This window comes from Perissodus microlepis, chromosome 17, assembly GCF_051167445.1.
Source record: "Perissodus microlepis isolate ML-2025 ecotype Zambia chromosome 17, ASM5116744v1, whole genome shotgun sequence".
Lineage (NCBI taxonomy): Eukaryota > Metazoa > Chordata > Actinopteri > Cichliformes > Cichlidae > Perissodus > Perissodus microlepis.
The window spans coordinates 22,169,786-22,196,094 of record NC_140477.1 but is presented as its reverse complement, the minus strand read 5'-3'; the positions used below and the strand labels follow the sequence as shown (position 1 = coordinate 22,196,094).

General features: G+C 43.5%; 1 protein-coding gene across 3 annotated transcripts in view; it reads right to left on the bottom strand.

Moving 5' to 3' along the window:
* The window catches only part of phf21b (PHD finger protein 21B), a 91,517-nt gene extending 67,610 nt beyond the window's left edge, over positions 1-23,907 (bottom strand). For 2 of the 3 annotated variants that reach the window (XM_084909182.1, XM_084909183.1), the window contains exon 1: positions 23,134-23,907. In XM_084909182.1, coding sequence (XP_084765308.1) covers positions 23,134-23,217 — 84 coding nt within the window. In that variant the 5' untranslated portion in view covers positions 23,218-23,907. The remainder of the gene's footprint in view (positions 1-23,133) is intronic. The other variant, XM_084909184.1, reaches the window with a different exon arrangement.
* Positions 23,908-26,309: the final 2,402 nt, after the last annotated feature.

The following is a 26,309-nucleotide window of genomic DNA, read 5'->3' as shown; positions in this document are numbered from 1 at the left end:
AAGGCGATGTTTGTGTCACTGCTGCTTTGATTAAAGGGATTTTCAAAGCTTATATCCCCCACAAACTAGGAAGGCATTATCAGTATTAAAGCAGCGATGCCTTGAGCTATGCTGAAGATCTGTGGATGAGATCAGATTGGAGAGGGATGGCAGGATTAGACGCACAGAGGCGTAGACCTGACAGCTCATCACAGCTTAACAGAGGCATGATCCCCAAGACATCGCCGATATCCCTCCATCTCCTGAATATCTGGACCCAAGACCAGATCTACACTGTAGGAAGGGAGGAGTCAGCATGCATTTTTCAGGAAAAGTTTCCCCTGAAATACACCAGCTGCCCTAATCTGAGAGTCAGACGCAAAACGTGTTTGTCACTACCAAGACCAAGCTCAGGGGTGTATACAGCTGGGAGTCTCAGGCAGCCTTAGCAGAGATGTCCGGACCTTCCTGTCCCCACCTGAGCACCTCCTTCAGGTCTTCTGGGGGGGGGGGGGGGGGGGGGGGGGGGGGGGGACACCGAGCAAGCCTAGAGATTATCTCTCCCACCTGTCCTGGGTCTGTCCTGCTTGTTAATTCTGATATTATTACCCATCTCTGGGTCCAAACCTCTTCTTCAAGCTCCACAATCAAACTCTGAGGCACCAGTGAGATTTTAAAACAGTCCAAATTATTTTGGTTCAGTTCCTGTTACAGCAAAGACGAAGAAGAGGATTTACCAGCTTCATCCAACTCCATGTACAGATGATATGTTCTGCTGAAAAACTTCTAAAACACAAAAAACAACCAGGTGCTTTATGCTAAAGAAAGAAAGCTGAACAATTTCCTGACCGGACCCTCAGATATTTACAGCAAGCTGCGGCAATGGAGCATGTGATGTTTATTGTCGTATTTATGGTCATCATCTGGTGGAGGTAATTAAAAAAACGACCCCGTGACCTTTTACAGAGAAAAGGAGACCATGGAGGAGGCGGAGGGCACCGCTGAGACTTCACGCTCTCAGAAAAAACACTACACAAGTCAACAACAAGTGGGGATACCTGCACCAGGAGACCCTCACCTCCACTGCCTGTCTGGGACTCTCTGTACAAAGTCACTGGTAGACTTTGACCATTAGTTCACGTCTTATTATCATTCTCTTTCAGTCCATCAGTTCTCACTGATTAAACCTGTGCCTTATTATCACTCCTGCACTGTGAGTTAATGTTTGGAAAACATAATTAGGTCAATTCAAAAAGTCAAATGCGAACGAGCATAGAAACTGAAATCTGTGATGCGCAGCAAGGTTTGAATTATTATTATTACCCGAGCTTTATTCTTCTTCCAGGCTGAGTCGAGCTGATCTTTGTTTTCCTTCTCAGTCCTTATCAGGTCAATGTTTCTGCTTCCTTTTGTTTGTAGGCATCTCCGGGTTCTCCGGCTGGCTCCTTGTGTTCTGAATTTTTTCCTTTGGTCTTATTTTTCATTTTTTGTTATAAGCAGTTATAATATGTTAAACCTTCACCTTCCTGCCTGCCTATCTCCATTATTTTGGGTCAACTAAACATGATAATCAATAAGAGTAATTTATGCTCCCTGGATCCAGTTTGGCTCCATTTGCTCTGATCCTCTTTTCTTGCTTTTAAATACTGCAGATGATTAATCTGAGGATCAAAGCCTTGAGAAAAAAAACAAGAGAGATGTGATCTTTCAAATGAGTAGCGACAGAGGAATTCTCAGCAGCTTTCTTCTCTTTCATGCACATAAATAAGTTCCTTTTCTTCTTCTTCCTGGTTGTGTTTTGTGTTGTTAACCTGATGAAAAGGCCGCAGCCTGAGATCTACTTTAGCTACAACCCCACCTGATCAATTTTTCAAAGGGGCTTTGAAGTAACCCTGGCTGAATGCAGAGTCCTACTTCCTTTTATGGCGAGGTCTCTACCCCCTTTTTAAGCAAGCCACTAGACTCAATAATGCATTAAAAAAAAAAAAAAGCAGGGCATTGTGGGATGCTGGCCTAAAAGGAGTATGTAAATGAGCTCCAGGAAATACGGCCACTCCCACACATAGTTCAGGTCTCAATGGGGGGAAAACTGCAGGAAATTGTTTTCTGCAAGTTGTGAGTTTTCTATTCGGTTTGTTTTGAGGCAGCTGGAGGAAAACGGCAGCTCCATCACGACTCAATGTTCCCTTTTTTTTCCTCTCCTTCTCGTGAAGCTGCGAGTGAAATGGTTTAAATCTTCAGAGATGTCAGACGTACAATCAGAGCCGGCAGGAGACGAGTTATGAAACGGTTTCCATAACAAAGACTAATCAGACCAACATTCACGTTTCTATTTTTTTAGTCCTTTACTATAATTGACCTCTTTCTGGTGATGTCTGTTTAGCTGGCTCACTGAGCCCATTGTTTGTTCCTAAAAAAGCTTTGACAAATGAACCACTTACACACACACACACACACACACACACACACACATACACACACACACACACACACACACGCAACAAAAACCTAATCAGAGAGCACTGAATGAGGCCTGGACAGCCGGCGCTGAGAAGGAACCAGCTGCTGCAGAGAGACAAAAACATTCCTCTCTTTGCTCTGCTCGCTTTCTCACAAAGACAAAGACGAGCCAGAGACAAACGCCGCCGCTCTGCATCCTCACGCGCCAATGAAGACGTCGGCCGTGGTTAATGTTTGGAAACAACTTTGTTAAGGTCTGAAAGTCTCTGCTGTCACAACTCAAAATAATAAATATTCGGTTATATTTCGGCAGCATTTTAGCAAGGCTCTGATGGAGTCAGGTTTCTGCTAAGCACCAAAACAATAATGGAAAATATACACTTGTTTAAAAAGAAATACAATCTCCAAACAGCATTAAAACTAAACACTGCTACAGATAATGACACTGAAACTTGAACTTATTGAATTGTGAATTGTGCACTAAAATCAGGATTCACCTGTGTCAGGTGGCCCCGCCTCACTGAGTTACCTGTGCCCCATCATCAGGTGATTAAGTTCACCTATGCAAAATCATCTTAATCTTCTGAGGTCTGCAAAATCACAGGTAAGAACCTAAACCCTATATTTTCTTTTTCTTTTTTCTAAATGTGAAAAGTTTTTTAATGTCTGTCAGAATTATGAATACGTTTGTGTTCCCTGATTGGGAAAACCTAAAGTTACACATTCTGATATCCTAGGGTCAAAATTAGGGTTTGGGTTGACTTCACCTGACTTCATCCTGTTTTCTTCATCTTGTTTGAGCACACCTGGTCAATAGTGTGGTCTGTGTTCAAAGGCAGTGCTATTATGTTATTTCACTCTCTATTATATTACTTATTAAAGTGTTATCAGAGTATATTTACTTAATTACTTGAGATATTTCAGCCAAAAGAACTGAACTTCTTTACACACAGTACATCAACCTAACAATAGACTGGCTCTGACAGAAAACCAGTATCTATTGTTGCCCTATTCAGGTAAAACCACCATGAAGAAGCCAAATCATGAGACAGTGTGGTGTTCAGGGCATCATCAGGCCCATCGTCCTCTAAATCCTCACTGTCAGGTCAATCCATGAGGCTCACATTGAGGAGTATGAAAGCATGAATGTAAACACACATTTTGAGTTCAAAAGCTCAAGTAAAACAATTAATAATTTGTGGCAAGAAGTCATTTAACATCATTCACGCAGCGGCACCTCTGCCCCTTCCATAATTACCAGCTTAACAGAGCCATCTGAGCCAATCAGGGGTCAGGGTGCTGATGGAGACAGAGCCCACGCCGGCTGGATGGGTGACAGCAGGCGTGTGTTGGCGGTGTTTAATTATAACGCCAGTCTACATCTTCTCCTAATTGTTTCCTCTAAACGTTCTCCTCCTACAGTTAAAGAGGCAGGTCCAAACAGGAAGTAAGAGGGACTGACTGTCCTTTGTTTTGGACGCTGCTGCTCAATCAGAATGACCTCTTTAGTTCAGCAGATAAATAAAAGATTAAAGAGGAGCCCTGTTAACACCAGGGCAGCTCAGAAGCTCGCTCTGAACAAGTTTTCCTGACTTCCCCCAGCCTGAGCTGCTCACCAACAACAACAAGAGACCGACCAAACAAAAAGCTCTTATGTTTCTGCTCTCCCACCTTCAAAAGTAAAGCCAGGCAACAGTTTTATATATTTTACACCTTTAATTTTTTTTTAAACTGACAACAACAACAACAACAACAACAACAAAAACAACATGCAAAGTCAGTGAACAGAATTTAAAATCTTCAGAAAAGATGGTTTCTGATGCCTCAACTGTGTTAGATCAATTCAAAACACAGACAGCAAGTTTTCACACAGCAAAAAATATAACCCCACTGCACGTCAGAAACGTCAACATCTGAGGCTTAGATAAGCAGAGTACTTCCTGGTGTAATCAGATCATTTCAAAGCACGTGTTGGCCCACGGGGATGAAAAACAAAGCTAGAAAACTGCAGTTCCTCTAATGTCCAGCAGAGGCTCCAGCAGTTAGTCAGTCCCCACAGTTTTAAAGAGCCTAAATCTTATGGTCAGCAGGGGAAACAGTTATGTTGTTCCTGATAACTTATCCAAAACCTTTCAGAACTGGGTCTAATGAGTGCGCTTTCAGCCTGAAAGTCGGACAAACAACCCCACCAACTGTCAGGAATGTTATATTTTAGATTATGTTTTGCTGTCATTAGGACATTATCCTGTTTCATCTTACTGTAAACTATTTAAATGTTCCCCTAGACCTCATAAATCCTCTTGGTCACAGGTGTTGGATGTTAAAATTAACTGAAACACCTGAAAGAACATCCACACTGAGCTGAAAGAACCTCGACCATTTTAACCCTCAGTGCTTGTTTGATTTGGGGAAATGAAGGAGCACTGGACCCAAGTGGCACATCGGCAGCAATTTCCACCTACAGAAGAGCATGGACACCCCTACTATACTTGCTGGACTGCCCAGAGATGATCACTGGTTTCAATTCCAAAATAAAACACTCTGAGATGGCAGCTGTGGCTATAAAAATAAAACTGAACTTAACTGAATTATTTTTATTGTTCTGTGAATAAGTTGGAAGAAAAACACTTAATAGAACTTTATTTCTTGTTACACGACTGAGCTTACATCTGGATTAATTTTTCCCACCAGCTGTTTGCCACCACTCACTCTCTCTCTCACACACACACACACACACACACACAGTCTGCTGTGGAGGTGAGCTGCCAGCGAGTCGACTCAGCCAGCTGGAGTAACTTTCATGCGTGCACCACCCAACAGCATTTCATTCAGTCTATGTTTGTCACATGCATTTTAATGCTCTGCTCTGTCCCACCAACGCCACCCACACTCAGAGTATTTCACTCTAACGAGACACAGAGCCTATAGAAACAATGATGCCAACTCCTCATGCTCCGAATAATTACTGACAGGTAGAAACAGGAAGACAAAGACAAACATTTATCATCATATTCCAGCTGATTTACCGGCTCTGAGCTCACATTTCACTCCATGTTCAAACAGAAGTAATGATGCAAACACAGTCATTTCACTTCTTTTGTCATCATCGTCATGAGCCGAGCGGCAAAATTTTGACAAACACCAAACCAGCAGCAAAAGATGCCCAACAACAGAAATGATTTCACTCTGAGGCCACAATGTGCTTCTCCTGTTCCTGTCAGACCTCACAATTTACTACAGAGACTTAAATACATCGTTGGGGATTCAAAGAAATGACCTGCGGTGATTTGAATCATCTTATAGATTCTAGTTTGACCAGGTAAACACAGAGTTCCTCTGGGTTGTGTGTTGAGGCCGATTATTTTTACATTATACATGGTTCCCTTGGGTAATCAGAAAACACTACGTTAGAGTCTTTTTTAACAAGGATGCATAAAGACTGTGTCTTTTAGGGAGGACTATTGTAATTCCTTATCATCAGGTTGCTCTAAAACTTCTCTGAAAAGCCTTTAGTTGATCCAAAATTGTGAAGCAAGAGTACCAACGGGGATCAGGAAGGGCAGAAGATCCATCACCAGCTGCAGTCCAAGATGACGCTAAGAAAACCTATCAGCGACCAGACAAGTGAGCCAGAAAACACGAGACAGGAAGGGCAGGGGCTAACTTGTTTGCACTGACTGAACTTTCAAAATAAGAGTGAGGACAGTGTCCATTACTGGATGGCATTGTTCTTTCAGATCGACAGAAAACATAAAAATAAAATGTGCTAAAATCAGTCTCCATGTGAGGCAGGTAGTGTATATATGTTGAAAAACTGAAGTTGTCCCTTTGAAAGGAGAAACTTTCTCTTCAGCTGAGAGCTGGCACCACCCGCCTGATGTGGGCTGAACAGTATATACATTTCTACCATCTGTCAGTCACAGTAATCCGTCATCTCCGCCTCCGTTCTCCATCAAACCTCGAGTTAAGTCTGATAACATTTTATTTTAACTGTAAATCTAATCTGAATTTAATCTGATTCTCCTGTTTTTCAGGTTTCATCTGATGTTTTATTGTTGAACGGCACCAAACTTTAAACCTCGCAGTGCATCACGGAAGTATCAAACATTTTCCTGCTGTTTGGAAAAGCAGCTGCAGGAACGTGATGAAAATCCGATGCAACACTGTCAGGATGAGGCAGAGAAGCTGCTCTCTCTCGCTCTCTGACAGACGGCGGTGAAGTGGGTTATGGGAGCAGCAGGCTGCTGCAGCCGTCATCCTGTCAGTCTCAGGGTTAATTGAATCAGATGTGTACAGGAAGCCCCCCCACCATCACCACCACCACCACAACCCTGTCCATACACGCTCTCCTCCAACTGATCAAATCACCAAGCGACATCGGACCCAAACAATCCCACTTCCTGTTCACGGAGGAGGATCAACAGTCAGTGTCAGAGGGTTCATCCGTCAGGTTTAGGACAGGTGGCATCAAAACAAGAGTTGGCCCATGTAAACCAATCAGAGCGGGTTCTTCGTTTTCTACCAACCCAGAAAAGGTTCCAGAATATAATCTGTTTCCATCAAAAATAAATCCATACAGAGCCACAAACATGGTTCTCATCTGGAAGCTGAAACTACAGAGACCCCAAAAGGGGCAAGCAGTCTGAAGTTTCTCAGTATTTCAAGTCAGGGTAGTCCAAAATGCTTTAGTCACTCTCCTCTGAAAGGCTTCCTCGGGTTAACCTGTTAACTTTTAACCTCCCGACACTCCCGAGCACGCCAGGCCATCTTTGTGAGTTGTTACCCGACTTTACCATACCCACATCATGGACCACCTCCATGGTTTTAATCTGACCTCGCTCTTATTTTGAGAGTTCAGTTACTGCGCATCATATGGCCCCATCTCTTCCTGTCTCGTGTTTTCTGACTGGCTGGATTGCTGGTCGGGGTCATCTGATGTCATTCAGCTATTTCTTCAAAGTGTATTTGTCTCATGATTGGATCGACTCCGTCTCCACCAGGTTCTACTGTTTCTCCATTACACAGCAGCGTTTTGGATCAGGAGCTTTGAGAGCAGCCTGACGACTGAATATTCAGTTACTTGAAGATTCATTTGATATGTAGGTCCTCAGTTTTACATTTTGGGGCATGGATTATATGTTTTTTGGTGCCCAGCTCGATTTGTCGATTTTCTTCCACTCTCACAATTGGTGAGTCTCTGTTCCACAGCTTCATTATCTCAAAGCTTAATTTGATGTGAAATATTCACCAAATAGGAACATGATGTGTTCATAAAAATGAACACAGGTGAAAAGGTTCCTCTGTTGTCTTTAGTTTTTTGGGCATCGTCTTGTTGTCTGACTTCCTGCTGTGCGATGAAGCATGCTGACTCTATGTAGCTCAGCGTTTGATGATAAACTGAGCCTTGTGGCCGGCCTGGCTGCTGACTGTGCACAGCGTCAGCCGGTAAGCCGCTCGCCGAGGCCTCAACCGGCCTGGCCGTGCCGTCAGGTTATCAACAGCGAGCCGAACTGGAAAACCTTATCAAGGGGAAAAGTCAATACCGTCGCCTCTCCTGATGCTGTGCCCTTTACAGGAAAGAAAAATGATTCAACGAGGACCTGATTCTAATCTCCGTGGAAAGTAGTCCTTTAAATTGCAGCTTTCAAGGTGAGTTCACACTCTGCAGGGTGCGTCTGTGGGTAAACAGCAGGACGAGTGGGTCCAGCTCTCTGATATCTGCTTGTAATTTCTCTAAAACAAAGCAGGCTATTGTGGTAGCTTTATTAAAACTTTAACAGAGATTCATGTAGGGTGAAGCTAAACTGACACCAAACTGCGGCAGAATAAAAAAGAAAAGAAAGAATTTAAGACATTTCGGGCTGGCCCCGGGGCAGATCGGTGTAAAGAAGGCTGACATTTAATAAGAGAAATGTATTGGCAATGAATGAGATAGTTTATTTATGCATTTTTCATGTTGGTCTGATTTAAAGCTGCGGTTCATAATTTATTCAAATAAGATGGGAGAGAAGGTTAGAAACCCTGACCTGCAATAAAACACACAGATGAGCTCCTTTCGTTTGTGAAAATTTTACCTTTTTATTCTCTTCTGTTCTGTTAGTTTTATTTTTTGAGTCTGTTACAGGTTATATTTGAAGTTTTTGCTACTCTAACACAGGAATTTTTCACTAGATCAAATTTTTGTCTTTCATGCCTTCCTGAGCTTCTGCTGGAAGAATTTCTTCCTTCCCACCATCACCATCATTATCTGATTTGGGGAGTTTTCTCTCCAACATTGTAGAGTCTAATCACCTGTTGTTGTGAAGTGGCATTATACACATGAAATTGACTGAATTTGGTCCTGGTTATTAACTCATAATGAATCATAGCGGCCTTTTGTCTTGCTGAATGGTTGAATATTCACTAATAAAGCTCATAGAGCCCAAAACGATCCAAGCCCAAACCTTCAGTTCTATATTGTTGCCTCCAGTGTCTCAGCGAACCTTAAAACAGAGCTCAAACCTGCAAGTTACTTTCAAATCTTCAGAAAAGTCAGATTTTCTCATCATATAGCATGAAGTCTGATGGGACTCGTTTCCTGTCTTCGCGGCAGGAAGTCATGAGGACACAAAAGTGAAAGCAGAGAGGAAGAGGTCAGTCGCTGACGAGCTCAGTCCGCCGACTGACAGACGAGCAGTGACTCAAACCTGAACTGTGATCTCTTATGCATGAAAGCACTCCCGTGTCAGGGAATCTGCTCATGCCTTATCGTTCGCCTCAGAGAGACATTATTCATCGCGTCGGTCAGCTGGACGGCCAACACGAGGAGGACGCGAGTGGGAGGAAGAGAGTGGCTGAATACGAACCACGGGAATGTGACCACAACAAACAGACACATGAGCGAACGTCTGACTCAGAGGAGTTATAAAAACCTTCAAGTTTTAACCTTCCCACCCTCTCAGATAAAACCTTTTTATCTGCCGGTCTGGATGCACAAAAGTGAGGGCAGAGGACGGCGATAAAACGCCACAATAGCGAGGGCTGAGAAGTGTGAGGGAGTTCATTAAAGGAGAGGAAAACCAGTAAGCGAGGCTTTTGTCCCGACAGCAGAGATCATTAACTGACCTCAGACAGGCCGACAGCACTGCACGCTCTCCACACGCTTTACCCTGAACCACTTCCTGTGAACCAACACTTCCTGTCAGGTGCAGAAACTCGAGAGCTTCAAGTTCCACGCTGGACATTTTTGTTGCACTTCAGCTGCAACCCTATCAGCCTGCAGCTTTACGTTCATCCTACGAAAATATTCAAGGTGTGAAGATGAACTGTGCATAGCTCATTAAATACGCTGCAGTTATTGTACACATGAGAGCTGACCTGCAGTCTTCCTGGACACTTTTACCATCGGGGTTAAACTGACCAGGTTTCTAGTCTAGGGAAGATCCCAACACTGAGCTGTGATCCACGCTGTGCTGATAGCGTTTTCAGGCCTGAATCGCAGCTCCAAAGTCTTCACAGACACTTGCTGATGGATAAATACCTGCTGCAGGGATCAAACAGGTAAACATGAACCACATTTATAAAGCTAAGATGTCCACTGGTTGGCTGACAGCTTTGCATTATCATGTGCATTGATTTTATTTAACGGATGTTGTCATAGCTGTAAGGGCTGCTGTGATGGCCTGTGTATGTTTGTTAAGCCAGATTTACCCCTCTGACCTCCTGAAGCAGGTACATATGGGTGATATTTCACGTCGAAGCTGCAACAGTTAATTTCAGAGCGGCGTGAAATCGAGCGATGATTCGGGGCTGAAAATGCCGCCACCACAATGGCCAGCAGAGCTCGCTCATAAACAAACGAGCAGATTACAGAGCTGCTGCCGCTTTGTCTCCGCTACACAAACACAAATCCTCAAAACAGAAGAAGAGGCTCGCAGCGCGACGCGGGGAGGCAATTTCTGAATTATTACAGTGATTTTCACGGTTTTCTGAGCCTTATAATCCAAGCTCCGTGGCGCCTCAGTGCACGACTCTCTGGATCCCCAAAGGCCGACTGACAGAGCTGAGGGACATCTCCACCCGCCACCTTCAAAAGTCACCACAGAAGAAGAGAAAAATCACCACGTTTAATAATGTGTTTACACTGATTATGAGCATGTAAACTTTTATTAATGTTCAACTTTACTGTGGCAGAGAACTATTTAAATCCTGTGACCTAACTGTGTCTAAATTTAGCTTAATGGAAGTCACAGTATAATTTGAAAAGGCAACAAACTCAGATAAAATGTGAAAATACCAGAAAATAAATGTTTTAAAGCATAAAGACACCTTGTGTTAACATAAAGTCATACTGTTATACTAATAAAACTCTTCCTTTAAAAAAAGATGGAAAAAGTGAAAAAAAAATGATCATTTTATTTGAAAGTATAGTTAGATCATGATCTTAGTCACCAGAAAAGTTCAAATAATATCAAACAAATATTCACACACTTCTGAAGGATGTGTGCTCCCATCACTTCTTCAGCATTTCAGATACACTTGACCACATCAGCCGCTCGCAGACTGAAGATTCACCTGCTCTATAAATAAGAACAGCCCAGCCGAGTCTACAAAATGACATCTGACCCAAACACACCACGTACCTTGCTGGCTAAGAGCTATAAGGTCTGTAAGAGTCTCAGACTGTTCATATATAAAACAAACAGTAGCAGCCCCAGTACTGAACCCTGGGGAACGCCTTCAGTTACATTAAACAAGCTGGAAGTGATTCATTCTGTCTGTGCACACTGACATCTGCCCGATAAATCATTCTCAAACCAAGTCTGTGCTTTACAGCTGCAAGATCCACTCTGTGAGATGCCTTAAAAAAAGGCCACATGCCACTGCTTGTTGATTGTTTTATCGATAAAATCATTCAGCACTTTTAAGACCTCTGTAGTTTTGATTGTTCCTGACACTGAGTGGGAGCTCAGAGAATACATGCTAACAGACAGGAGCTAGAGTTTCCTTAACAGGAGAGGATGGTAGCCGTTTAAACCTGAAGGATCTCCATCTTCACACTGGTAGTGCAATAAAAATCAGCCAAATCATCAGAATGGCTAGAAAAAGATATAATACAACAAAATAACCCTTTATTGTCATTGTACATGTGCAACGAAATTATGGTGGTGTAACCTTGCATTACAAATTTAATGGTTAATAATCCAGGACATGCACTTTTGAGAAAACTGTATATATAAGAAGTATATTTGCAAGAAAAGTCCCACAAGCAACTGATTGTGATGATAAGAAAGGATCCATCTATGATTTCCTCCAGCTCTGTAAACTAGAAATCACTGCATTTTTGTTGTTGTTGTTGTTGTTGTTGTTGTTGTTGTTGTTGTTGTAGTAGTAGTAAAATAATCGATCGGTTGCATGATGAAACACAAATACTGCATGCTGTATTTTTTCACAGTGGAAAAAACACGACTGCAATCTGCTCCGTCTGATTGGATCAAAGAAGCTAGATCGAGAAACAGTGACAGATTCACTTCCACCATGTCTCGCAGTAGAACAGCTTAACGTGGAAGATGTTTTTCATATCTCAGCAGCAGGCTTAAAACTCTGAAATAGTTTTGATAGAATCGGATATTTTCGGACGATCGATGGGCACGTCTCCGCTCCGGCCACTCACACTCTCATCACACAACAGGAAAAAGCAGGCAGCAGTAGCTTCCTTCTCCTGTAGAGTGCACACACTTCATACAGCTACAATACAGCACGGAGCACTCACCTCATGCTCAGCACTCATATCGATCCCTCCCAGTTTATCCAAACTTTCCCCTCATTACGATTTCCTCTCCGTTCAGCTCCAAACAACAAATAAAGCTGCAGAAAGATGGACTTTCTGAATCTACAGATTCAAGGTTACTGAGGGTCACTCAGGAGGCAGAAAGAGTTCACCTCACAGTAAACAACAAAAACTCGTCTGCAGGACAGAAAAAGAGCAAAAGTCTGAGTGAACTGTTGTCAGGGTGTAATTTACCATAAAGCATTTAATACCAGTCAAAGTCAGAGAGACTCTGAGTCCTCGAACATAAATCAGGCAGAAAGAGGCCGGTGAATCCGGCCACCGAGCTCAGACCTGGTTTAAAAAGCTGGCCCTTCAGACAGGTCTGCATGCTACCTGTAACAGCTCCACATGCATGAAGCTTAGATTCTAACGTGGTCCATGAGAGCCTGCTTTCATGTGTGCACCACCTGTAAAACCAAAAGAGCTCAGATGTGTGTTTTGGTTTTACAGTGCGAGTCATGAGAAAAGAAAACATCTTTCCATTACGTCCTGCCACTGCATGCAGAGAGATGACAGAGTGCTGTGGCGAGGGAAACAGCAGCGCGGCAGTCAACACGGGTTAATTCATCGCAGCCTCTCGCCTCCCGCCGCATCAGCACTTTTCTCTGGAAATCGCTGTTTGCTGCTCTGTAATAAGGAGCTGTCACTCGGATGGAGGGCCGAGCGCCTGCAGCAGGTGATCTGCAACCTGTTTACCAGCCGCACACGCCACCTCAGACAAAAGCACTGAAATACCTGCCATTAATAACTCCTGTGATTAAAAAGGAAGTCAAGTTTTAATTTCACCTTGTGAGAAATAATTTGTGGTTATTTTATTTTGTGCAGCAGATAAAAAAGTATTCCCTTGCAGGACATTACAGTATTTCTATTTGACATGTTTGTAATTCCATGAATAATTACAGACTTTGGATCAGATCACAGTATGTGTTGAATAGCAAGCAGCCTGTAAGGTCCTATGAGATGATGTTTTTAATAAGCATGAAGTAAACCTGTCTAAAATGGACAGCGTGTGCAGGAAGCAGAGAGCTTTGTAGTGATTTGAATGAAAGAAAAACTGATTTCCATCTTTCCCTAAATTGTAAGCCGGCTCCTTGAAAGGCCGCCCCAATTTCCTGAATTCCATCTTGTCTTCTTTTCAGGACTTAATGAAGGTAATGCGGCCGAAAAGACGCCGCACAAACCGGCCGATCTCCACTTTCTGAAGCAGAATTAATCAAAACAAAGCTGGCGGCCCCGGTCCCGTCTGAAGGTATGTGATACACCCGGGTAAAGAACAGCCCTGCCCTCCCTCTGGAGGAGTCATCACAGGCTTTCCTGCCATGTTGCTCTTAATTAAAGCCGAGCGTGCCTTCCAGGAATGATTAAAACGAGTCTGCAAACAAAAAAGGGGACGATTTGCCGCTGCGACAGCACGGGGACAAACGAGAGCAGATTTACGCTCCTCTGAGACTCAACAGGGATCTGCTGCTTCGTGAGGCTGATATGTGGAAGCCCTTTGGTTGTTATCCTATCAGCCTGAATACACACACACACACACACACAAGTCTCAAAAGTCAACTATGAGGATTTAAAGCTGCAAAACCACAAATTATATGAGCACAGATCAAACAGAAAGAGCTCAGCTAAAGGAAGTGTCCACATAATCAATGATGCCTTTTAAAACTTCAAAATAAGAGCATGAGAAGCACCAATATTTGCTGCATCACAAAGTAATTTGTGGGGTGCTTCTGAGACACATTTCACCTGCAATGAAAGCTAACAGGGACAAAAAGTCCTGGATGTTTGAAAACTTCATGACAAACATGAAGTACCGAGTCCTCCTCAATTGTCATAAGTTTCAGAAACTCAAATAAGGAAGGTGGAGATTGGGTCTACTATGGTTTCCATTAGGACTGGATTTTTGAAGTTCACTGTTCAGTCTAATCAAAATGACCTTCACAAGCCCCAAAGACCTGACTCTAAGTATCTTATTTTGTCTGACCGTTAGTTTGAAACCCACAGATGTTCAGTTTGTTCGCTCAATGGATGAAAAAAAAAAGAAGCAGGTTAGAAACAGCCCAGACTCCTCAAGAACCTTTGAACTTTGTATAAATACACCTCTTATTCACACCTCATCAAAAATCTCCATCACATGTTCCCAGAGTCAAAGGTGACAGCTGTGGATAATTAAAATATTTCCAAGGCTCTGGATGTATCACCAACTCTTCATGGAGTTGTGGATGGTCAAACCTTTATGAATTCTCAAAGGATTTCTTGAACGCTCAGCTTTAACTATAGACAGAGAGAGTAAGTGGTCCATTTTTTCAGCTTCAGGACAAATAATTCAATCTGTAGGCTTAACCATGAAATGTGCAAATTCAGTCTAGATGGCGTCCACAGCAAACAGAATTGCTACTCTTTTTCTTTTCTTTTTTTTTTTTGAAAGACGAGTTTTGGATTGTTTGTTGCACAAAATCAGATCTAAAATCACAAGGTTGAAAATGGGAACTCGTGATGTGTCCCTAAGTTTACAGTCCAATGAAAAGCTAATGACGTTCCGAGAAGAAACAGAACACAGTGGGAGTTTTAAGTATAAGATAACAAACTGAAGATCTGAGGTTTGGATTCTGGAAACCTGTGACAGCCAAAATAGTCATTATTGTGATTGGCTGCAGCTGTCTGATTGGAAAACAGAGCTGTCAGTCACTTCCTGTCCCTCTCTCTGAAAGTGAGACGCTCTCTGTGGTAGCCATGCCTGTGAAATCGGCTCCTTAGCTTTCTCTAACCTGTTCAAGGTGATGGGACCCAGGCGTGTCCCAGCATGCACCAAGGTACCCTGGACAGGTCTCCAGCCCGGACGCTCCCGATCATACTGACGGATAAGTTAGCATCCTGCATTGGAACATCAGACTGAAGCACTTCCTGCTGAGGTGCTCAGTCTGAAATACATCAGTGGGTTTAGAGTGTTTGAGCAGAAGAAGCAGAAGAGGGAGGGCCTAAAGGTGTCAGTGTGGAGAGGACACATCAGGAGGAAAAGTGAGGGGGTAACTGAGACGTGACCTTTGGCTGATATTTTAGGGGAATCGAGTAAGCATTTAATCCCTCATAATCCTTTGTTTGTATTTTTAAGCTCATCACCTGCTGGCAGATCAATGCAGCACACCAAAAACTATTATATTTACTTCTGTATTATAAAGAAGGGAACATTTCAAGTAAAGTACTTCTAAATTTTAAGCATGCGCTGCTTTTTTGTACCGCTGAACATCGAGGCCGTGAAGGTAATTATCCAATCAAGGTTTCCTAAGAGGCACAAGCAGAAAGAAAAGAGGGCAAAGTTATTTTTTAAAAAAACAAACTATAGATAGGCCTCAACAGAGAAAAGCTGGTCCTTTACACCAGTCTGCTTTGTTAAACCACGGTTAGTCCAGCAGAAATCCCTAAACCTTTACACGGCTTAATCAGCCCTGCAGAAGCTGGTAATGAGCCGCTGAGGGATTAGACCCCCGAGTTTGTTTTCAGATGCTGGGAAAGATCTCCTGCTCGCTGGTACAACCACGATGAGGAAAAATGGAGGGTACCGCTCCCTGAAATCCGGATGGATGGACGGACGTCATGGCCCGCCTCTGGCCCACGCTCTCCAATGTCCAGCTAATGAGCAGAGCTGAAGTCTGACTCAGTATACCAGGCTGACCTCTGACTAGGGCTGCCACAAACGATTATTTTGATAGTCGACTAGTCACCGATTATTTTTGCGATTAGTCGACTAATCAGATCATGCATCCATTAAACGTAAAACATACAGCTTATTGCACCAGCATGCATCTGCTCTTATATAACTATCATTAGCTTACAGCTTTAAGTGTTTAAGGTATGTGCTAAGTATGTGCTAACTAAAAATAAAGACATGATAGTTTATTAAATTTTAATGAAGTTTGCAGATTGTTTCGGTGGAGTTTAATAAACTCAGCCGTCTGCTCCTTGCTATCTAAAATATAACAGGACACCGGAGTATATTCTCGAGCATTTCACACTTTTGATAATCAGTTGTCTGCTTAACGTTTATTCAGCTGTGTAAAAACTATAACTTTAATCTCAGCCGAAACCGATTTACTCAGGAACAAATAAAATACTGAAAAATGCCAAACAATAACATTTTTAAGTTATCTAAGTGACTTATATATCATGTTTAACCTGAGTAGCGAAAGACGGCGGTGGGTTTGAAAACGCTCTAGTGAGCCTTGCCCCCGGCTAGCTAACGAGCTAGTGGGTAACAGACGTCTCTGAAAACGTCGGAGTGCTTTTGAAAATATGTGGTGTCTTGATAAACTGAGCAGATATTTGAGGTTTACACAGCTACATTCTCGTCTGAAAATATGTTAAACGTTTATTTTGTGGCCCAGAAAGAATAATAAGAGTAACATTAAAACTAACTAGCTGCCGCCATTGTTGGAAACTGAGCAGGGCCGCGCTATGAATTCTGGGACACAGTTTCTTCTTCTTCGGCGTTTAACGGCAGCTGGCATCCTTGTACATGCAGTGCTGCCATCTTCTGTTTCAGTACGTTATTACACTCTTAAATCCTACTAATTCCTGCGTCTTTTGGGATCTTACAAAGCTTCAAACGACGTGTCGACTATTAAATCAGTCGTCGACGATTTTGATAGCCGACGTAATCGTGACTAGTCGACTAATCATGGCAGCCCTACCTCTGACCCTCACTGACTAATCTGCAAAACTGAAATAAGTGAAGAATACCAAGGAGGCAGAGTCTTTAAACGGCTGTAAACTGTTTCTGAGGTAAGCAGGCAGTTTTTAACACCTGCCTCTCTGTATTTACCCCATCACTATTTCCCCACCTTCAGCCACATCTCATGGCTTCAATCACCCCACCGCTGCCTCACTAACCAGCTCCAAAAGTCTCAGCTGATTTTCACTGATTTCAATGAAAAATGAGCAAAGAACAGACTCCACAGCAGGTGGGCCTGATTTCTTATCTGATCTTAGACACTCCCCGGGACCAAATCTGCCTTTATGCTCTTATTATTTCAGTTTTATGTCCATATGTTGCTTATTTACAGATTAATCAGTGTAATCTTGTAATTAGACAGTAAACCAGAGTTTAGACTGGATCATAAAGGCCTTTGGGTGGGTGACAGAACTACACTGAAGGCGATGAGTCCTCCTGTTGTTCTGAGTACTTGGTAAATAAATTCTTCTCGGCTGACTGCCTGTTTTTGGTTTTTTAATACCTCCTCATTTGCTTTGCTTGTAAAATCTTACTTTTAATTAGTAACTTGTATGAACAGCTGCTGATCTGAGGACTTAAATGCAATACTTGGGTAAATATACTTGACACACTTTAGTAGTCTTACTAATACCAGTATGGACAGTAAAAACTTGATCTTTACACTGGGAAGCTGCTTAATGTCAAAAACCCCTTTTTTGTTTTTAAACATTTTTGGTGGAAGTGATGAAAAAAAAAATGTTGCATATATATAACCTGACTGTTTATTACAGAACTGAGATTCAAAGCCCCAAAGAGTCCTTGAGAGACAAAACTCCAATTCCAGCTGACATGAAAGCTGCACGTTTGTATCCACAAGTTTAATCTGAGCGTAGCACTAACACACTCCGGATTACTGAGACGCTCCTGCATGAACACACCTGCTCTTCACAAACCAGGTTACTACCGTGCATGATGACCGATTTCTGAGTAACCTGGTTTCGTATGAGCGAGTAAACACAGTGACTGCCGTCCCACAGAGCGGCACACAAAGCAAACAGAGTAGCTGCTCACAGCTGGGGGAGAGAGCAGAGAGTGTGCAGCAGCAGCTCACACAAGCAGACGGTCAGGGTTGATTTTCTGCTGAAATCTACTTTAAAAAGCAGCAGAAATGACTTCAGCATGCATCACAAACATGAACCAGGATACACCAAAAAGCACAAAACAAAACAAAAAGCTGGTGACCTTTAGATTTCAGCTCTTCTCGTGGTTATGGAGCAGGAGGTGATCACGCCTGCTAAATAACACTGTCATGTTTTACAGTTGTCCGAATCCTGGAGGCTCAGCAGCGATCACAGCGTACAAAATTAAATAAATGATAATTTTTTATTCAGTGAAGTTTAAGCACCTCATCTGCCCACCTGCTTCATTTAGAGTCGTCAAATCTCACTCGAAACCTTATGACACACGCCTGAGGCTGCATAACGTTTCCTGTTTCCACGCTGACCTCGACTCTGGAAGCATTTTAGTGAAAACAAACACAAACACATTACTGGTCGCATGACAGTGATGTCAGCACAAACAGATACTGCTTACATCATTGTCACTGGAACTACAGACATGAGCCTTCTCCTACTGGAGGTCTCTTCCTGCTAAAAAGTAGTTCTTCCTCCCCACAGTCACCAAGTGCTGCTCGATTACTGGAGGGTTTTTTTCTAATACTGTGTCGTCTTTACGATATGAGGAGACCATGAGGAGACTGTAGTCGTGATTTGGTGCTACATAAGTAAAACCAGCTTCAAGTTGGTGATGAGTATTGCAGATGCTAAGAGTGAGTTGTACGAGCTCGGAGGCTACAGAAGTCTTATCCTTCCAGTGTAGGCCGGGATAACCTCAAGCCAGGACAACATGCTGACGTCATTATCTCAGCTATAAATGCAAACATCAGCTCAGCAGCATTTCTCTGAAGCACGTTTACACTAAAGGCTGCAAACATAGATGGCCTTTGAATGTTAAAAATTCAGCCACTGCTGTGTTGGTTCATTGGAGCCAATACCTATCAGGACGACAGGTAAACTTAGTAAACTCTATATTGCACACTTAAAGGAGAGGTTCGCGTGGAAGATTTCCACTTTAAAAATAAAAGTTTATGTCACGATACAGACTTAAACCATGTCTGGGAAATCAGTCCAGTGTTGTTTAGAAACAAACTGTGACTGTTTGGAAGCCTGATGAGGCTCAAGGGGAACAATTTTCAAAGGCCCAAAATGCAATTTTCTTATGGCTGAGGGTCAGGGATGCTTATTTTTGATGATGGCCGAGACCTCACAGAGTTCACCCAGTAGAAACAGCTGACAGCTTGTCAGGCTGTAAAGATGTTCATTTCCGCTGTAAGGTTTTAACCCTGGGCATCTGTGGGACTGACTCACTGCTGCCTCTGCTGAACGTCAGAGGAACAGTTGATGCTTCAGTGATGTCCTCTAACCTCACTGACCAACATGAGGTCATTCCAGCGTCACCCATCACCTTTAAAAAGCACACCATCCAGCAGTAGCAGGAGCCAATCAGAGGGCTGCATTCACACAAACACATTTCCATGAAAGCAGCCTTCCTCGCCCTCCTCTTCATCACATACATATATCTGTGCAGCTGCAGCCATGTGAAACTTTAAAAAAAAAAAAAAAGTCTTAATGATGCTCGCACGTGGTTAAAGTGAGATGTAACCATGGTTACAGATGATGGCTTTGGTGTGGTCTTTGTTTCACTTTCAGCACAGAAATGGGACAAACATTAAAAACACACGTCTGATGGGCTCCGCCTGACGAGACCACCATGACGCAACGGGGAGCAAGCAGAGCGGCAACGAATCAGTGAAGTCATTTTCTTTCCAGCACCAGCCAGGTGAAAGTTGGGCACGTCAGCCGAGGAGAGCCGCTCACACTCACAGCACCACTTTCACCTTTTCTGCTTCAATTTATTTATGAAAAAAATAAATAAATCAAAAACTAAGCAGGTGATTCACTTCCTTGCAAGGTACATTGCCATGGCAACATTAAGCTGCAGAATTAACCTGCTCCAGATAAGAGATCAACAGGTATACACATTGCCTAGCGACCAATCAAATCAAAGATCCTGCAGTCAGTGCGCCTCCCTGACTTTACGGTTTTATTGTTTGGTTTTATTTCTTTGTTCTTTTCTCACTCGCCATCAGCACACAGCGCACACTAACGTAAGGCCAGCATCAGCCTATGTCAATGCACCACAACTAAACACTAGAGATACACTTAATGTTCAGTATTAAACTTTCAAGATGTGAATGTGAGAAGTAACCCACTCTGTGTGATACATGATGAGGATTGGGTACATGGAATCATACCTGTCGTCTGGAGCTGGATCTTTAATGTGTGTGAAAGCATTCAGCTGGACTGATTTAAAGAGGTTCTACAGACATCCAGCCCTGCTGTCACAGATCACGCCACGTCTATTGTCATCAGTCTGTGCTCACCTGAGCTCCACATCCACAGACACACAAATTTACCTTCAGACACCTGAGCGAGCTCCACCTGCTTCTACGCAAGGTGAGGAACACGTCTGAAACCAGCCCGACCTTTAAGAAAATTCAAAACAGCAGAGACCTGAGCGTTTACATCATCCCAATTTTGAAATGAACTTAAAGAAGAAACGTTTCATACAAATAAAATCACTGAGCAGGTCTCAAACTGTGGGCCTGGGCCCCACTGATGGGGCACGAAACCACTGGAGGTTCAACATGGATCCTTTTTTTTATTTCTGAGAATAAATGATAAAAAAAGATTTAATGATGATTTAAAAAATGATTTCATATGAAACTATAATTACAGATGCATTTTATTTTAATGCTCTTTACTCTTAACTTCCAGTTGACTATAGAGGTGCTTTTGTACTAACTTGCATGATCATAACCACAGTTACTTTGGTCAAGACTGAGATCAGACTTTGGAAAACAGACTTCTCCAAACTTTAAAAGAAAAAGAAGAAACTAATCAGATTTCCTTGAACTTTAATTCTAAATCAGCTGAATAAACTAAATGAATAGATGAATGTGAAGCGAGGTAAAGCTGCCTTTATAGGGGACCAGACGACAGGATGTGCTAAAGGTCTCTGAGGGATTGTGTAAACGATATCTGCCTGAAATACCAGAAACAACACTTCCAAACACAAAAACAGCTCTCAGCTCCAACATCACACCTCGTCCTTCTTCAAACATCAGCTGCACCTGCACAGTCTGTGATCCAGGCCCTTCCAGTCCCCCCTTCAAGGCTTTTAAAGAACTTTTTCAGGACCTGAAGCTGTTTAATCAACATCATATGCACAAACAATTTACTACCACATCATGTTACAGCCCTAAACTTTAATCGTGAGTGTTAAACATTAAGTATAGCAAATAAATCACAACTTGAAGATGATCCTGGCATCACATGTAGGTGAAAGTAGAGCATTCAAGTGCCTCACAGACACCTCCACCGTCCTACATGCTGATACCAGCCTTCAAAACTTACCCAGAATGCACTTTGTGAAGGAAACAGATCAAACACCAGTGTTGGTTTCTGCTCCTCCATGTCACAGATCAAACTGCAGTTTATTCAGACTGTGATGGATCCTCACTGGAGGTCACAGTTCTTCAGATGGAAACTCTCACAGTGGGATAAAACTGATCTTAAAAATGTGTTGTTGTTGTTGTTTTTTTGGTGTAGATATGAAGTTATGAGGGCTCAAAAATGCTGTAATAATAAATAAAGAGCTCTGAATGTTTGCACTTTGAAGGTAAACTGTGACATGCCTTCATCAAACACATTAAAGCTGGTTCTGGGGCGCCATGGAGAAAGTTCTCTCAAATTTTTGCTTCAAATATTTGTGGATATCAAAGCCTTTCCTCCGACGCTCCTCACAAACATCCACCTTTAGGCCTCAAACCACGACCCTGAAATGACCTCCAGGGCTTTTCCTTTTACCTCTCTAACCTCCACCCTCCTGCTCGGCTGTGAGTTAATGTTATTTCTGTAAATGTAGATAAATGTGTTTAAACGTGTGCATGGAGGATTGAAGGCCGCTGTGTTTTAAGGAGGAAACATAAAGGTCACTAAAAAGAGAGAAAGAGGAGCGTGGTGATTAAAAACATCGGTGTGCCGTGCTGACTGAGCTTTCTGTCGCTGCCTCCCCTCCCCCTGCTACTCCACACCAAAAACAGCATCAAAGCAATCAAAATGGTAATGTTAGGCATGAATGGGGCCCATCCCCCCTTTACTCCACCACCTCCTCCTCCTGCATGAAACTCTGCAGACTTTTTTTCCTCTTCAGCTAGAGGAGGGGGAGGAAGAGGAAAAGGAGGAGTAGGAGGGGGGCAGGAGGTAGTAACCCCCCCCCCCTTTTTTTCCTCTCAAAATGGAAGCTTCCACTACCAAACTAAAGAAGAAGAAGAAGATGGATTAGTTAAAGTTTACCAGCAGCCAATCAGGAGCTGAGGAAGCTGCACTGTGTAGGAAATAAAGTGAGACACAAACAGAAGAGAAAGAGTGCACGGATGGAGAGCAGCTCCTTCTTCTTCCTCTGATAAATGAGGGGGAAGTTGGGTGCGCTGCTGCCGGGCTGGGACCGGCCGGCGGGGCGGTGCAGCGCCGCGGAGGAGCTCCGAGGAGCTGTCCGCGGTGCTGAACACCATCCAGCCCGGCTCCACGCTCCGCAGCATCTCAAAGTTAACAAAACATCCGCCACCTCCACATAAAGACCGAGTATTAAAGAAAAGTGAAAGCGAATCAAAGGCACCCTCTGAGGTCATGTGACCAAGAGGGACTAACAGCAGCAGAGTAAACCGTGTCAAATACGCTGAAATTAAACTACTCCATGATGGTTCTGAGAGCTGTGTGAGGTACTCAAAGTCCGGAACAGCTCCTCCATCTGTCCGCCGAGCCGCTCCGCTCTCATCCCCGCTCTCCAGAAACATGTCGACCAACTCAAAATGGACGCTAAAATTCCCCCAACATTACACAACTTTGAGAGGCCGAGCAGGAGCCACTTCCAACCCGCAGAGCGGGGCAGAGAAGCGGCCCCAGTATGCCCCTCAGAGACCCCCACCCAGCGGGGAAACTTCACGCAGAGCGGGTTTAAGCCGATAAAGTTTCTCACACAGTCCGGCCATAATTACCTGCGGCTGCCGCTTCATCTGCGCCACTACATGCAGGAAAAAGTGCCTCAAGTTAACAAAGCCGCACTCTTTGCACCTCTTCATAAATATTCAGGTCGCGTCCTGATCGCCACACAGCACCAGCAGCAGCACCGCATTATCACCGCTCCACATTCTTGTTGCTCGCAGAAAAACAGCCACGGCAATCAGACAAAGTGCTGCCCAAAGTGCCCTCGGTCAGCGGGACCGGGAAACGGCCGCCGGCGGACATTTTAAGCAGCGAGATGTCGCAGAGTTGCTCCCCGGGAGTGAGCAGCTCTGAGCCCGCTGCTCGGAACGCCACTGAAGGCGAGAACAACACGATGTTTCGTTTACCTGATGACATTGGATCTCTACTTTCAGCGCCTCTTGCAGGCCTTGTAGTTCCATGTTCCGACCAGGAAAGCACTTTTCTCCCACTTTCGACGCGGACGAGACCAAGTTTGAGTGATTTTAAAGATTTTTTTAAGCGACAATAACAATTGAAAGAAGAACTACTCGGGCTGCAAAGCAAGTTCTCGCTTCTTTTTACAGCCCAGGACTCATCACCCACTTTCCGCCCGTCTTCAAAAGTGCTCCAAACCCGGCGGGAAGAGCTCGGGCCTCACACGGCTCCTCTCCAGAAGACTACCGAGCGTCGACGGGTCTGACCGGGCAGCCGGGTCGCTTTTCTTTCGCTAATTTTAAGTTGAAAAACGGGGACTATATTTTGTCCGAGTCCGCGGCTTGATTTCACTTTGCCTGGGGAAAAGTTGCGCTTCGGCTGTCAATGGTAATTCTGAAGTTCCCGGATGGAGCAGCGAGAGCAGACCCCCTCCTCCCTGCTTCACTGCGCATGCGCAGTGAGCGGGGGGCAGTTACAGTCAGGTTTTATGATTAAAACTCGTGTTTTTACCCATTTGATCGCAATAAAACGGCACCTAGCCACACTCTGATGGTTCAGAGAGGTCTAGTTAAAAGAAAAGATAAAATAAAAGCTGGTCAGTGTGTGAATTACACCGAGCTTTTCACATTCAAACCTAAAGTGCTGGATTATAAATAAAATTTCTTCATTACAGTCATTACAAAATCTCTAGTTATTCTACAGACTTCAATTATAAATATAACACATATATAACACGTGTATAGAAAATCCACATAGATTTAGGATATAAGTTATAAAAAGTTTCTTCAGCTGCAACACTAACAAACTAAAGGCTTACCTAACATCCGAAAATGGCCTTTTATCCACAGGATGCCCACATATAATAATCACTTTAAGCTTAGATACTGTATTTTTATACCATTAAATGAGATTAAAAATAACGCACAAAAACTGTGAGCAGCTTTACAGAAAATAAATATAATAAAGCTTTAAAAGTCATAACAGGGCTTTAATATGACAGCTACACCCAGTTCACACAAGCCAACCTGCATCACATGACCCTCACCTGTTTGGAAACTCACAGCAACTTTAGATTTCTCTACTAATAATATCCTAACCCTCATTAATACTTAATGTGCATGATAAATAATATGTAGGCTGTGTCAGCTGCTTCTTTGAGTCATAATGTTTTGATGTTAAGTGCCACATGCACAGTTATTTTGTTAATTAAGCTGCATCAGGATACACAATATGAGTGAATGTCAGAAATGAAAACCTGTTGATTTAATAAAAAATAAACTACACCAAACTCACATTGTGTATGTTTTTGTGATGTAAAGGTTTTGTCATTTTCACAGCTATGCACATCTGCACCGATATTTTTAACACAACAAACAAACACACCAAAATATGTTCACTTAAAGTGGTTGAGTGGAAGGAAAAGAAAGGATGGGTATTTAAAGGCATTAAACAGTAAGTAGTGATGTAAATAGGTTGGATTTGAAGCATTCGTAAAAGACTGATTTTTGTTACATGTGACCTAAACTATACAAATTAAAACTATTTTAAAAAAATAAAGATGACTTTAAGTGTGGATATTTATTAAAAATAAATCCAGTGTGGCTTTTTTCGTGAACACATGTTATTCCTGTCATACATGTGAAATAATGCGTGTTTAAACTCCTGCCCAGCGTTGCAGTGGAGCTGACTCGGGCAGAACAGTCTTTGTGTTGTTTACTCCTTTAACATGGATGCTCTGCAGGTTTAAACATGGCAGCAGCAGCATTCACTCCACTCTCAACTTCCTGAGACAGAGACGCGAGGGAAGGGGGGGGGTAGCAGAAATGCCCCTCAGCAGGACGAACATCCACCCACACCTGCCCCTGTACACTTTCTACCTCGTCACATGAGCACAAAGAGCCCTGCTGGGTTAGTTTCTCCGCACAAATCTGCCCCTTCTCCCCCATTTCTGTCAGTCTGACTCTGGCCCCGCCCCATCTTCCTCCTCCCGCCCTCTGGCCGCAAGCCAAGCTGCGATTGGTCCTAACTGCTTGCAAATAAAAACGGGAGCATGGTCGGTGGAGGAAAGCCAATCAGGAGTTGCAAACGGGAAGCGACAAGAAGGAGAACCAATGAGCGTGAAGGAGGTAGCGGAGGTGTTGGGGCCGCACCGGCAGTAAGCGTGATGGGAGATGAAAGAGCGGAGATGGCAGCCGGTAACGTCTGAATCCACCGAGAACTCCGGACCCTGAGCTGCACGCGGACTTCAGCTTGTCTCAGACCGACGCTGTGACGTGTCTCTGAGGCGCAGCACCGCGGAGGAGCCGACCCTAGCACCACGGACAGAGGCAGCCGCGTGGGAGGGACTACTTCTTCATGTGCTCTAAGTGTGAGGAGGTTCCGCTCAGTCCGCTCACAGGTCCTCACACAGGCCGCAGAGAAGCCGCAGCACGGAACTGTAACACGGACCTGCCTCTGTTTGCACTTCCGGTCTCCACAAGAGGCGCTCTGAGGGGTCAACAGTCAAATGGGTTTATGACCAAAGGTGGCAGAAACAACAGACACATATTCAGATTTTCTACTGAACTAAAATACTTTTCTGTAATTATAAGCACCGTCTCCAGTTTGATTTGTTTCCCCCCCATTACTTTCAACTTTTTCATCTGTCTGGCCTTATATGCACTGATTGACACAAAATCGACTTTTCCATTTATAAAGGGTGAAAAACTCCATTTTAGCGCTCATAGCAGAGACCACAGGTCAAAGTCTAAGTCCTACACATGGCAGTTGTTTA